Genomic DNA, 14,905 nt, shown 5'->3' on the forward strand with positions numbered 1-14,905 from the left:
GGCAAGCCCCTCATATCTCTTAGCCCTTTTAGAATGAGTATCTGTGTACAAGTAAGTTTGTATCTCCACTTCTACACACAGCAGAGTTACAAACGACTACTCTACATTTTCCGGTCGACCTTGGCAATCGACATATCACATCGTTTTGTGTCCGTTAAGATAGATGTGGCCATTGCGATGCCTAAAGTGCGACGCTCGGGCAAACAATTGTCGCGAGTAGAAAACATGAAGTATGCGCATCGCGGGTTTCTCCTTTCTTTTTTGGGGGCAATCATGCGTATTGGGCATGGACACATCAATAATAATTATTCAGGTCAGCTTTGTCGTAGTTTCAGCTTGAACGTTGACTGTGGTGTGATCACTCTCTCGCGGGAAAGTGCAAATGCTGCGAAACTGCAGACAACGAACTTCGCTCAGGCACCCTTGAGGAAGCCACTTGTTGTTGCAATTTCTCTTCATAGTTGTCTGCCTGGCCTTGATATCAGAGAGCCATCGCAAGTAAGCATCCCTGGAGATATTGCTGGGCTACGAGAAATATGAAAACGCATATGGCCGATTGGTTTGCCGATTGGTTTGAGGTCCAGAGTTCAAGACCCGCGCTGATAGCAGGGAGCGTGTAAAAAGACTTTTTACGCGTGTTGAACTGCGCCGACACCCACGGTCAACTGGGTACTCACAGCTCGGAGTGAGAATAACAAGGATGCAGTTTACAGGGTTATGGGCCGTTACACGCCCGATTGGTTGAGAGACTAACCTCCTCTCCCCTGACTCACTTGTGAGGTCTGCATTCGCCACTAAGGCTAACAGGCATAGTGGTGGCCTGCGGATGCGAAGGCTAGTTTGTGTGTTTCTGAACATTCAAGCGATGCCGACGCGGATCCCGCGAATATTATTATTATTATTATTATTATTACGAGAAATCCTCCAAAAAAATTTAATTTTTCTAACCCCCTTGCCACTTAGAGAAGGCTTAAAGTACTCACCATCAGCTATTACAGAAGGTGTGGTTTTGCTCTTTCTGGATGTCTGTGCAGGGCTCTAACCAATATTCAATTAGAAACGATTGCTCCCGGTTCATTTTACCCAAGCATGCTGAAAATGTAAGTGCCGTTAAGGCAAAGTAACGGGTTATACTTTTGCTAGAAATATCTTTTTATACTACACTGAATATAGCATTATTCTTTGTCATCACTCTCGTAGTATTGGACGAAACTAATTCTCCTGATTTAAAAAAGAAGAAGCTTTTGCTTCATCTCTGTAAGTTGCTGTAGTTTCACATTTTTTTCCAATTATCACCCTGTATACACACCCATGATGAGAAGGGAACGAACGCGTTACTAAATTGGCTTTACTCGACTGCTTGGATTGCATTGGTACTGACACTTCCTTCGAAATGCAATTTTAATCATGTCGTATGTCAGAGCCTTTAAAGCCATGGCCTTATATTCGAAACACCGCTGCTTTCCTAGATTTTTTAGATGTAAAATGACTCGCCCACCACGCCATGCTGTAAAAGTCAAAGTCCACACAGAAATGTCAATCTAAATCCACTTGTCCACCCTTCCTGTAAGTTTGGTAGTATTTTAATCTTTCATTTTTTCAAAACATATTTCAAGTATCATTAAGCCCATGGCTTTACAACTGAGACTGGCTTTGGCTTTGTTGTTGTATATACCCCCAAGGCTTTAAAGGTGCGGACATTATGGTAATTTTGTACAGGCATGCCCCGAAAAACAAATGGAAAGGGAAACTCTAGGTATTCCCTCATTTCGGTAACGTTGTTGTAAGTTATAAGTTGTAACTTTTAGCTTTCTGAGTTGGGCTTGGTAAGATTACTGCTTATGGCAAGCTAGGTCTCAGTTTCCAGTCCTGGCGGAATTGGCTTTTTTTCAGACTTCGGGCAATTAACTTTTTCTGGTAGCTAAAATGCGGTCATTTATTGTATGTCTAGAGATTGGTCAATACACCATGCCTCAATTCCTTACACTCGTTTAGCTGAGCAATTTCAGTACTTGGTGCCTGTATGTGCTTTGTGCCTTATTTCTTGGTTTTCGCTCCTCGAAGTGTACTGTCTGGCAATCATATAGCCGGCCTGCTACCTGGTGTTTTCGGTGGAAGGTTGAAATTTCTGTAAGTGGCTCCCTTGAAGTGATTTACAAGTAAGGTAGCTCGGAGCAGTTAGTTGGTCATATGGATGTATATTTTGGCTAGTAACCTTTCATTGCATCACGTCTACTGGGTCCCAGGAAGGGTAGGTAGTCCAAATATGGATTTTGCAGCCAAAGTGGGCATTGCGGTTTAGACATGGAAAATCTTTGGAGTGGGTCATCGTAATCTTTTTTAGACGTTGGGGAAGCATGGGATAGATCGCCTATAGACTGTATGACATGTCTTGGATTAAAACATGGACCAGAAATGAGGGGATATGGAAGCAGTGTTTTGGAAAATTCAAATTATTTTGGCGCAAAGATAGAGAGATTGGTAGAGATTTTAAAGGGGAACTGTCACCAAACCTTTCTTTGTCTTACCTTGTAGTTCTTTGGCTCCTGATCACGATGGTGTTATTCGTTTTTCTCTGCGATGACTGGAAGTGGGTGAAAACTTGAAAAGAAGGTGCCCAAAATTGTCCCAAAGTACCGAGTGACGTCACGCTGGACTTCACCTTCACGGGTACATTCGTCATCAAAAACGAAGTCAAGCCTGTGTTCTGGTCGATCAAGCTAGCTGTTCTGATGTACGGTGCATGTGTGCCTTCTGAACTCGGACACAGATGGGTACGTTGCACACAATGAGAACGCCAAAAACACGATTCCTTTGCCATAACCCCTAAATTTGATCCTTTAGGAGCTATTATAGCCATTTTTCTTAGCCTTCTTAGTATAGCATTTGTACTATAGTGTACACAGGATGTTGCCTATTTTGGGTACAAAACTGTAAGAACAACAGGGTTCAGCATCTGCAGCACAGTGCCTGGGTGGTATAAGGGGTTGCTTGAGATCCATACTGTTGTGGGTTCGAATCCTGCTTGTTCTCTTCCTTTGTCTTCTTCTCTCAAATTTTCTTTTTGAAGTGGAGAGAAATTTTTTAAGTCCCTCCAAAGTCGAAAGATTACAATGCCTAGGTGGTCGATACAAGCGGTCGATACAAGCGGTCGATATTACGGCGATATGGGTACGATAGGACCAGTCAAGGATCACAAGAATTAGTGGAGGTCGATATAGAAGAGTGATAACAGCATATATTGAACAATTATAGAGCTTTTACAAAGACTCCTTTCCTGCCACTGCCCCGGCAATTACCTCGGGATTGTGGTGAACAGGTCGCATGTCAAAACGCGTTGAAAAGTATACAAAATGTGACCGGTTCGTCTCCACCAGCGCTTGGAACGATTCTGAAGCTTGTTCGTTTTTGCCCAAGCCATAGAAGGGCTTCCTGGCAACTGCTCTGACTCAACATGAGTGTCTGACATCATGTGGAGCGCCATTCGACATCTTTTTCACCTCCACTCATCCATTCCCATACAAAGTGAACATGAACTGGGCTTCACCTGTTCGCCAGCGATTCAACATTGTCTCTCACGTGACCCCAAAAAGTGACCGTTGGTACAACCTTGAAAAAGCTCTATATTGACCACTTAGGCTGAGAACTTAGAACTATCTCCTCAGCTTAGAAAAATAAAAGTGAAAGAAGAAAAATCTGAAGCCAAATGCTGGAACTTGAACCCAAACTCCCAGATCCTCAGTCAAAGAACTTGGGAAACATGCTATGTACTATTACAATAGTATTCCTTTCTTCCTATAGACAAAGCTAAAACTGTAAAGGTATGCTATATCGTAATAAATCTCTTCTTCCCCTCATAAGAATGAAGTCGAAGACACCACTGCAGCTGTACTTATGGTTGATAAATATGGTGGTAAAGACACACCTGGCAATATGGCGGTAAACACACGCCTGCCCACACACGCTCTCTAGGCTGCAAAGTTCTGGCACAGAGCTCTCCTTCTCATAATCGGTCAATATATGAAATATTGACCTCGTTCGCATTTTCATATATTGGCCTCTTTAATCTTGCAATGTGTTGCCAATAATAGATACATACACGGTTAGCACAGGATGTTACAGAGTACACACATTCACAAAGAGGAAGGGTTTCATGAAAAAAATCGCCCCCTCCCCCCAATAGGTTGAAGTCTCCTTAAACAAATTCAGAACACTGCCAAAGGCTAAACATTATCTTGCTGTTCTCTCATTTGTGATCATGCAGGGACCTCAATAACAATCGCCTGTCCTCTCTACCTGAAGATCTCCTGATAGATTGTCCTCTTTTGGATACTTTGTAAGTGACTTTTAGAAACACTGAAACAGTTACATTGCTTTCTCACTTGCTTGAAGTAGTTAGTTCCACAATCTCTCCTCCTCATCTCCTCCATTCGCTTAGCCAATACACATACCAATGATTACAAACAACAAAAGGGGTTACGTTGTTATTACACCTCCAGCACAAGTATTGCCACCGATAATATTCCTGACATCTGTTTCGCCTGCAAAAGACTCGCCAGAGAAGGTAATACTGAATATGATATTGTAATTGACATGAGCAATTTCCCTGCAAGAACACTGAGAAGAAGGACACACTTCAGGCAACTGGCGATGAGGCTCAACAATACTGGAGAGACTTTCGAGATGTTGTTCAAGAGCCTGAAGCATGTCCTTCTTCTCACTGTAATTGACACACCAGCTATTGATATCTAGTTGGTTGGTTCCTATAATCTTCGGTATGCCTCCTTGTCTAGGAGACAACCAATCAGCGACCTGCCCACCAAGGGACTTATCAAAGTTAAAGCCGCTCAATTGCAGTTTTACTACACCTGTTCTGAAGACAGTATGCAGTGGTGTGCGTTCTGTGTGTTTTCTGTGCGTTCTCTGTGCGATCTGTGTGCGCTCTGTTCTCTTGTGTATTCCCTGTGCGATCTGTGTGTTCTTCATGTACTGTGCAGAAGACTCCAGATATTGTAGAATTTACGAGTGTCACTATTATTTATCTACTGTGTTTATTCTATATTTTGTTAATCCTTCGTTCTTCCGAGAGCACAGTCAAAGCGTTTACTAGGAGTTAGTTACTAGTACATCACTGATTGTTACAAGCAGTTTACAGGTTACAAAACAGCTGGTGTTGTTTCTAAGTTGATTATTTCGAATTTGAATTGTTACTTATCTTTGCATTCCTTCAGAAAGTCCGTTCTGCAGCTCTAGCCCGTCCTAGTGTAGGTTCTGCTCTGACAAGGCTTGCCTTCACCCTGTGGGTGCTAACACTCTCTGACAGGACATGGTTGAAATTGCTTTGAGTTCCTATCAGCACAGATCTTCGTTTTCCTTGTTCTTTGAACTTCCTTTGACTTCTACTTTCGAATTTCACTGTTTGTATTATTTTCTGACTTTTCTTGATTTTCCATTATTTTTGTCCACTCCGTGCCAGTACAGCTTGTGTATCGTCATGGCAGCGTGACATCATTGTTTTTCTCATATGCATGCACGTGATCTCTACGCATTTCTTCTTTGGAGCGCTGTGTGCCACGTAGCTTTGCGTGCGCCAGTGTCTTCGTTGTTGAGAGTTCTTGAGAAGACGAGCAAGTTGTCGTTTCGGTTTCTGATGTGCGGTGGAAAGCGTCTCCACGCGTACATTATCTGGTAGCAGAGGATGGTTAGAGGTTCAGTTTAGTTTAGTTGTAGTGTATGTATCAAATTTAGTTGTACCATGGACGAACTACGATCGGCAAAGATTCGAGTGAAGTCCAATTTCACGAATATCAAACGTGGAATACTGACAAAGCTGCACAGTGAGACCACGCCCATAGACGCCAGAGACCTGAACGCTGGGATAGATGCACTGAACAATGCGGCAGAGGAGGCAGTGCGAGTGATGCTTGAGCTGTGCAAGCTGATGAGAGCGGCAGGTCGCCCTACTGAGGCAATATACGATGAGCTGGACGAGCTCCAAAGCAAGTACGATAACGTGTTAGAGCAGGCCAGCGAAGTGCTCGCCGAGATATGCTCTTCGCGGCCCAGTCGTGGAGGGAGATCTCCAGCGGGCAAGGAGCGAGCCCAAAGAATTAGGGAAGTGCGGGATCTGCTGCAAAGATCGGAGATCGTTGCTGAGAGCAAGGCTGACGAGGAGGAAAAAAGTGAACAGGCACCAGAAAAAGAAAAAAAAGAGAAATTTATGCATACTGTGCCGAAGCGAGAACCGCACCAGGGACCTGTCGGTCTGGAGTCAGGACTCTTACCGAGTAGTCTATCTGGGTCGTCGGCACCGAGTTCCTTGAGTGGGACTGCTGCCAGCTCGGGGACTGCTGCCAGCTCGGGGACTGCTGCCAGCTCGGGGACTGCTGCCAGCTCGGGGACTGCCGCTCGCGCTCCGAGTGGCAGTAGTACTAGTAGCAGTGGTACAAGTACGTCGGCTAGTTCTGTGCCTGCTGCGGCTCCCATCAGTACGTCCGCTAGTTCGGTGCCTCCTGCTGCTCCCATCAGTACGTCGGCTAGTTCTGTGCCTGCTGCGGCTCCCACCAGTACGTCGGCTAGTTCTGTGCCTGCTGCCGCCTTTAGTAATAGTATGTCGTTGAGGTCTGTGCCGGCTGTTGTAACAGCTTCAAGGGGCATAACCTCGGTTGTAAACTCGGGTCAGGCTGGACCACTGACAGCCAGTGGCGGAGGCAGAGCCACCAGTCAGCCTGTAAGAGCACCAGTGACCAGTACTAGCCTTCCGCCAGCAGTGTCAGCACCGAGTGTAGCAGCACCAGCACCATTCGCAGCACCAGCAGCGTTCACAGCACCTGCACCGTACGCAAACTTTCCACCAGGTGGAATGGTAGAGCCATGGCGGCAGATGCCACGAGTCGGCATTCCAGTTTTCACCGGAAACCGCAAAGAGTACGAGCAGTGGCGAGCTGCCTTCAACGCATGCGTAGATGTCTCGCCAGCCAACGATGCGTGTAAGCTGCTGCAGTTGCGTACTTACCTGAAGGGTGAGCCGCTGGAGACGATCAGTGCCCTCGGGTACTCGCCAGCAGCTTATGCAACGGCAAAGGCGAAGCTTGAGCGCAAGTACGGCGGCAGTCGAAGACAAATTGCTCTGCAGCTGGAGGACATTGAGAGAATGCCAACCGTCCGCAGTGGTCGCCAGCGCGAACTGGTGCGGTATTCTGAGCTGCTGGAGATCGCAATAGTAAACTTGACGGATGCGGGGCGTTCCCATGAGCTGGGTCCGGGAACTCTGTATAACCAGCTGCTGCGAAAGCTGGATGAGAAGCTGATCGCGCAGTATCAGCGTTGGCTATTCGTGCAACAGCAGCCAGAAACAGTCACCATGTTAGCAGTGTGGCTGGAACAAGAGGCAGAGTTCCTGACTGTGACAGCAGAAACGGCAGACGGGATCAGCATATCCCAGCCAGCAGCGTCAGCACATGCGCCTGCCAACCGGCCAGCTAAGCCAGGATCTCACCCATACAACAGATCTTTTGTGGCTCGTAGCGGAAAGTCGTGTGAAGTGTGCGGCGATGTCCATGGCGTGTGGCAGTGCGACCAGTTCAAAGGAATGACTGTTGTAGAGCGCTGGGTCAAGGCCAAAGCAGCGCGTCTGTGTTATCGGTGTCTGGCGAGTGGTCACCGCGGCAATGACTGTGAACGGACGAGAGTTTGCGGCGTTGATGGTTGCGACTCCACGCACCATAGGCTCCTGCACGGGCAGCAGCAGATCAAGAACAGAGATCCGCCCCAGGACAGACCAAGCACAAAGAAGCAAGGTGTGTACCTCGCCACTGAGGGGGAGGCGCAGGAGTCTCAAGCAGCAGCAACGACCATGAAAGCCAGTGGCGCTGGGAATTTGGCTTTGCGAACCGTACCAGTCATGATCGGCAATGGCAACAGACGTGTGCGTATCAATGCCCTACTGGACGACGGCAGCACGCAGACGTATGTCAGCGCCAGAGTAGCAGCAGAACTTCAGCTAAGTGGACCAAGCTCCAAGATATCAGTCGGAGTACTAAACGGACAGCGCTCAACGTACGACACCCAGGACGTCGACGTGCAGCTCAGCAGCGTAGATGGCAGCTGGGAGCGCAAGATCCAGGCGAACACGCTACAGCAAATCACGGACGACATGCACGCAGTGAATTGGTCAACAGAGCAGCGGCATTGGCCACATCTCAAGGAAGTGACATTTGCCAGCTTGCCGAAGCGTAGAGAGGTAGATATGCTCATCGGCATTGACCAACCAGACATCCATTGTGCGCTGGAGGAGATACGTGGAGCTCCTGGAGAACCTGTGGCGCGTCTGACAGTGTTAGGGTGGACATGTGTCGGGCCCACGACGTCGACAATGGCTAGATCGTCATTGTTCCAGTACAGCTATGCGGCAGGGGTACGAGACCAGTCAGATGTAACCGCAGAGCTCAACCGCACGATGCAGCGTTTCTGGGAGGTGGAAGTGAGTGGTACCCACCAAGATCCAGCAATCGCACTATCTGTCAGTGACGCAGCAGCTCTGCAGACAGCAACATCGTCACTAACGCAATCGGCAGGACGGTACCAGGTAGCTATCCCCTGGACGGAGAAAGTGTCAGAGCTCAGCAACAATTTCGGCATGGCAGCGCAGCGGCTGCGTAACACGGAGAGCCGACTGGCGAAGAATGAGACAGTAGCGGCAGCGTACAACGGCACAATCAAGGCGTACGCTGAGAAAGGCTACATTAAGGAAATACCGTATGATCCAGCCGACACATCCAGCTGGTATTTGCCTCACTTTCCGGTAGTTCGGATGAACAAAGACACCACCAAGGTCCGGATCGTTTTTGACGCCGCAGCAAAGCACCGCGGCATCTCGCTGAATGATGCAATTCATCCTGGGCCAAAGCTGCAGCAAGATTTGTTCTGCATCCTGCTGCGGTTCCGCAGTCGATCGGTGGCACTTGTGTGCGACATTCAGGAAATGTACCTGCAGATTGAAGTGGCTGAGAATGATCGTCAGCGTCTACAGTTTCTTCATCGCGACGAGCAGCAGCGCATCAAGTGCTATCAGTTCCAGAGATTGGTGTTCGGGCTGAATGTGTCACCGTTCTTGGCACAGTTCGTTGTGCGGGAGCACGCCCAGAACAATGCCAACCAGCTTCCACTAGCGGCCGAGTCAGTACTGAAGTCGACGTACATGGACGACACCCTCGACTCTGTGGATGATGAAGTCACCGCCCTGCAGCTATACGAGCAGCTGACTCAGCTGTGGGGCTCAGCGTCAATGAAAGCACGGAAGTGGCTGTCGAATTCCGAGGAGGTATTGAAGAACGTGCCGATCGACGATAGAGCCTCAGTAATCGACCTGAGCAGCAGCGAACTACCGGCAACGAAGACACTCGGAGTGGCATGGTCCGCTCAGGACGATGTGTTCTCCTTCAACTTCAGTCCGGAGCATGAACAGTCCGTCACGAAGAGAGCATTCCTGAAGAAACTGGCGACAGTGTTCGACCCCCTCGGCCTCATCGCACCGTTTGTTGTTCAGGGGAAGATCCTGATGCAGGATATCTGGGCAGCAGGTCTGGACTGGGACGACACGCTGACGCCCACACTACTAGCAGCGGCCACAGAGTGGTTTCAGCAACTGCCTCATCTCACCAAGGTAGCAGTTCCTCGTTGCATTCGATCACGCGGCAGTGACGATGTGGCGCTGCACGTATTCGCTGACGCATCCAGTGTGGCGTATGGCGCGGTTGTCTATGCCAGAAGCAAGAGCAGCGACACTGTCCAAGTACGATTGGTAGCCGCCAAGACGAGAGTGACACCGCTCAAGGCCACCAGCATTCCGCGTCTGGAATTGATGGCAGCAGTGATTGCAGTGGAATTGGCAACCTCAGTGACATCGGCGTTGCAGTTGAGTATGGACAAGGTGGTCTTCTGGTCAGACAGCATGGACGTGATCCACTGGATTCGAAGTGCCAGTCGAAAGTTCAAGCCATTCGTTGCCCATCGTATTGGACTGATTCAGACGGCTACGCTACCTCAACAGTGGCGGCATGTACCGACAGCGAGCAATCCAGCGGATCTCGCGTCACGTGGTGCTACGGTCTCAGCATTAATCAAGAGTTCATTGTGGTGGGAAGGTCCGTCATTTCTCCACAGTGACTCAGCCGACTGGCCGGCATTGCTAGCAGGTCCACCGACAGCCCCGAGCGCTGAAGAGTTTAAGCAGAGCAGCGCAGCGGAAGCAGTGAGCTTCGCAACTGTTGCACAGCCGCCAGGATTTCGCCTGAAGCCCGAGCGATATTCCGATTGGTTGCGTCTCGTGCGAGTGACAGCGTGGGTTATGCGCTTCATCGGCAACTCCGCTGGCCGGACTCGCATCACCAGTGAACTGACAGCAGCAGAGATCAGTGACGCCGAGCAACTGTGGATCGCGCAAGCTCAGAGCGAGGCGTTTAGCGACGAGCTGAAGAGTGTGCGCAACAAGCAAGTAGTGCCAGCCAGATCAGCGCTACTGAAGCTCAACCCCAAGGTCGACGCAGATGGGTTGCTGCGATGCGACGGCAGGACGCAGTACGCCGAGTGGCTGCCACACAACGTGAGATTTCCAGTGATCTTGCCACGCAACCATCACATCACGCAGCTTATTGTGAAGCACCATCACGAGCTGCAGCAGCATGGCGGCACGAACCAGACGCTGTCGTCGCTAAGCTCAACGTTCTGGGTAGTGTCTGCCCGTGAAGCAATTCGAGAGTGGGAGCGTGAGTGTTCGGTGTGTCGAAGAGAGAAAGCCAAAGCAGCGGAGCAGCAGATGGCGCCTCTGCCCAAGGTGCGGCTATCACCACCATTGCGGGCATTCGCTCGTACAGCTGTGGATTTTGCTGGGCCATTCGTGACAGTCCAAGGCAGAGGCAAGCGGCGAGAGAAGCGTTATTTGTGTCTCTTTACATGTCTACTCAGTCGAGCAGTGCACCTTGAGATGGCGTACGGTCTTGACACAGATGCCTTCCTCCGCGCACTGTCTCGATTCGTCGACAGGCGTGGTCTGCCCATGCAGATGTTGTCGGACAACGGCACTAACTTCGTCGGCGCCAACCGAGAGCTCAAGGAACTGGTTGACGCCCTGGACCAGAATGCTGTACAGCGCTCAGCAGCCAACCGCGGTCTCACCTGGTCGTTCAATCCTCCGCTCGCTCCACACTTCGGTGGCGCTCACGAGGCGATGGTGAAATCCGCAAAGCGAGCAACCCAGCACATTCTGGGCAATGCAGATGTCAACGACGAGGAGTTGATGACAGCCTTTTGTGGTGCAGAGAGCCTACTGAATTCTCGTCCGCTGAGTTATCAGTCAGCAGACCCGAAGGATCAGACTGTGCTGACGCCAAATCATTTCCTTACGGGACAAGCGGGAGGTCGGTTTGCTCCAGAGTCGGTAGATGACACGCCGTTTCATCCTCGCAACCGTTGGCGAGTTGTACAAGAGTTAATCCAGCATTTCTGGAAGCGCTGGATGCAAGAGTGGGTGCCCGCCCTGAACCGTCGGACCAAGTGGCCGCATGCACAGAAGAGCCTGCAGCCCGATGACGCCGTTCTCGTACTGCAGTCGGACACTCCGCGCGGACAGTGGCCTCTGGGACGTGTGGTCAAGGTGTTCCCAGGAGCAGACGGCAAGGTGCGTGTCGCCGAAGTATTGGTGGGCGGCAAGCGCTACACTCGTCCAATCACCAAGCTGTGCCCACTGGAGTTCTAAGCAGGGTTGATCCGTGGTCTGATCAAGAGGGGGAGAATGTTCTGAAGACAGTATGCAGTGGTGTGCGTTCTGTGTGTTTTCTGTGCGTTCTCTGTGCGATCTGTGTGCGCTCTGTTCTCTTGTGTATTCCCTGTGCGATCTGTGTGTTCTTCATGTACTGTGCAGAAGACTCCAGATATTGTAGAATTTACGAGTGTCACTATTATTTATCTACTGTGTTTATTCTATATTTTGTTAATCCTTCGTTCTTCCGAGAGCACAGTCAAAGCGTTTACTAGGAGTTAGTTACTAGTACATCACTGATTGTTACAAGCAGTTTACAGGTTACAAAACAGCTGGTGTTGTTTCTAAGTTGATTATTTCGAATTTGAATTGTTACTTATCTTTGCATTCCTTCAGAAAGTCCGTTCTGCAGCTCTAGCCCGTCCTAGTGTAGGTTCTGCTCTGACAAGGCTTGCCTTCACCCTGTGGGTGCTAACACTCTCTGACAGGACATGGTTGAAATTGCTTTGAGTTCCTATCAGCACAGATCTTCGTTTTCCTTGTTCTTTGAACTTCCTTTGACTTCTACTTTCGAATTTCACTGTTTGTATTATTTTCTGACTTTTCTTGATTTTCCATTATTTTTGTCCACTCCGTGCCAGTACAGCTTGTGTATCGTCATGGCAGCGTGACATCATTGTTTTTCTCATATGCATGCACGTGATCTCTACGCATTTCTTCTTTGGAGCGCTGTGTGCCACGTAGCTTTGCGTGCGCCAGTGTCTTCGTTGTTGAGAGTTCTTGAGAAGACGAGCAAGTTGTCGTTTCGGTTTCTGATGTGCGGTGGAAAGCGTCTCCACGCGTACAACACCCTAATGGCGTATTCAGGGCCTGGGATTAGTTTAATAAAGCCCGCTAAATTTTGTAATTTTTCCACTCTTGTTTTACTAACGCAATGAATAAAGTGGGTTTCACACTCACTAAAAATACCATGAAACAAAATCAAATTCAATCCAATAAATGTATTACCGTTTGGAGATTGTCGTGAAGACGTATGGATATAGCCTGGACGGCTACAATGGAGTCTTCGCATTTTGAGAAACAATAAATTATATTTCGAAAGAAAAGGTGTCAGCACCGACGCAATCCACACAGTCAAGTAAGCCAATTTGGAAACCGAACGTTTTCGTTCCCTTCTCATCATGGGTAAGTACAGGGAATAATGGAAAAATGTCAAAATACAGCAATTTATAGAGCAACAGCAAAAGCATAGATCGAGAACCTCACGCTATACGTGAACAAATTTATAGCAACTTGTATTGTGGCAGCACTGGCCAACAAATACATTTATAGAAAAGAAAAGGACCAAGGAACTACAAGTTCGGCTATAATGTTGGAGTGCGCATCCAAGGCGTGCTAGAGCTGATTGGCAGTTTGTTATGGAATGTCAGTAGAGGTGGTCAGTGTTGTGCAATGCTATCGCATGAGCTGATTGTCAAGTAACTGGTGGTGTTAGTGGACAGTACAGCGTAACTTGTAGTTTCTTGCTCCTTTTCACTATGCATTTTAGTAACTTGAACAATATTCCGTAGTTTGAGGGAAACACGCCAACGGAAAAATCAAAAATAATACATGTACAATAGGTTTTTCTTCTGCCATTTCGTGTGTGCTAATGCAGTTGGGCAGACAGGAATAAACTGAGTGCGTTACCGGCAGGTCTTTTCAGGAACAACCAAAGATTGAAATACTTGTAAGTATTGCCACCCGCAATGATCAACCAATGCCTAGAGCTTGATCAAGAATGTGTCGAGTTTAATATCTGGAATTCCACGGTCAGCATTTACAGCAAGCAAGTACGCGGTATAGGTTGGGGAAGATATTGGTTTGCAGGAAAAACGATGAGGAAAGATGCCCAGAAACAAAATGACTATATTATGATGCAATGCCACAGAGTTTGTGAAGGGGCGGGTGAGAGAATTTTTGAGTACAGTTGCTAAGGCACCAGGTCTCGCTGAATTCAGTCGACTTTCTTGTCAGGTAAGCTCTTCTATCACTAAGAAGTCGTGTCTTGTTCTCTTTATGACCTTTTGATGCAGGAATATTCGCCACAATTTACTCAGGGAGCTGCCGTCAGGTCTGCTCACGTACAATCCTCTTCTTCGCTTTTTGTAAGTACGCTGAATGTGGACCAAGTACGACAATGTCTTTAGGGGAAAACCAACTATGACGCTATCTATGGCGGCAAGAGCACATAAACCAGAGCGCGCAACTGTGCATATCAGATCTGAAACAGCCCAGTTCGTGCACTATGTCACCCTGATGAAGCTGCGACTTGCGTACAGCTCTAATTTTAGTATTTCACAGTCCGGAAATGAGCCAAGTTTGCATGTTTTAGGCGTCCTGTTTTTGTTTGACTGCGTGCGCTGCGTACATCCGCTGGCACGTAAGTTCACCACGCTATTCATATCAAAAACCGAAATCAGGACTAACTCAGTGACCTGCACCACAATGATTGGTTACGCAACTTTTCACCGTACCTGTGGCTTACCATGCCGTCAGAAATGACGTACTGCACGAATTACGCTCCCATAGGAACCATCCTGAGTTGCACACTCTGGTTTATGTACTCTCGATGGTGGTCTCCAAGATTATTTAATCCTTGTCCAGTTTTTCTGGTTAGCAGATCCGCTTTGCTTGATGAAATAGGTTATCTACAAGTATATTTTTTGTCGCACGAATGTAGTTTTCATGGGTTTGCATGCACCGATCACACTGCCATGTTTGCATTTTTCACACACTGCTACTTGAGTCTGGTGCGGCACTTCACTCATGTGCCAGCGCATAGCCTGATGTCGCACATATTTTCCATGGCAACGCTAACCAAACTGGCGCCGTTCCGGCATGTGCACGCCTGCTTGCTTTCTTTTTCTTTCTTACTGCTGGCTTCACTACAAAGTCAAATTATTGGCAACTTTTAGCTTGCGCTAGCATCCTATTTTCATATTTACCCAGGTCCTTGATAGTGTTCAGCCGGCACTGTTGGAGCCTAAGACATTGTCATCTACTGTCAATCGGGTGCAGGTGGCAGAACTGTGAGCCGCACTGTAGAATCATGGTCTGCTGACTGCCGAAACAAAATCCGTTCCACTGAGGCCGACAACCTGCCGG

The 14,905-nt window shown here is 48.4% G+C and overlaps 1 protein-coding gene across 1 annotated transcript; it reads left to right on the forward strand.

The window, feature by feature from the left end:
* Positions 1-5,755: 5,755 nt before the first annotated feature.
* LOC135820244 (uncharacterized) lies at positions 5,756-11,755 on the forward strand. Its single transcript, XM_065333560.1, has one exon. The coding sequence runs from the start codon at positions 5,756-5,758 to the stop codon at positions 11,753-11,755; it is 6,000 nt and encodes a 1,999-aa protein (XP_065189632.1).
* Positions 11,756-14,905: the final 3,150 nt, after the last annotated feature.

Source organism: Sycon ciliatum, chromosome 6 (assembly GCF_964019385.1).
Source record: "Sycon ciliatum chromosome 6, ocSycCili1.1, whole genome shotgun sequence".
Taxonomy (NCBI): Eukaryota; Metazoa; Porifera; class Calcarea; order Leucosolenida; family Sycettidae; genus Sycon; species Sycon ciliatum.

Excerpts from the sequence above, each read along its gene's own strand:
- LOC135820244 (XM_065333560.1), top strand. The coding sequence starts at position 5,756 with ATGGACGAACTACGATCGGCAAAGATTCGAGTGAAGTCCAATTTCACG.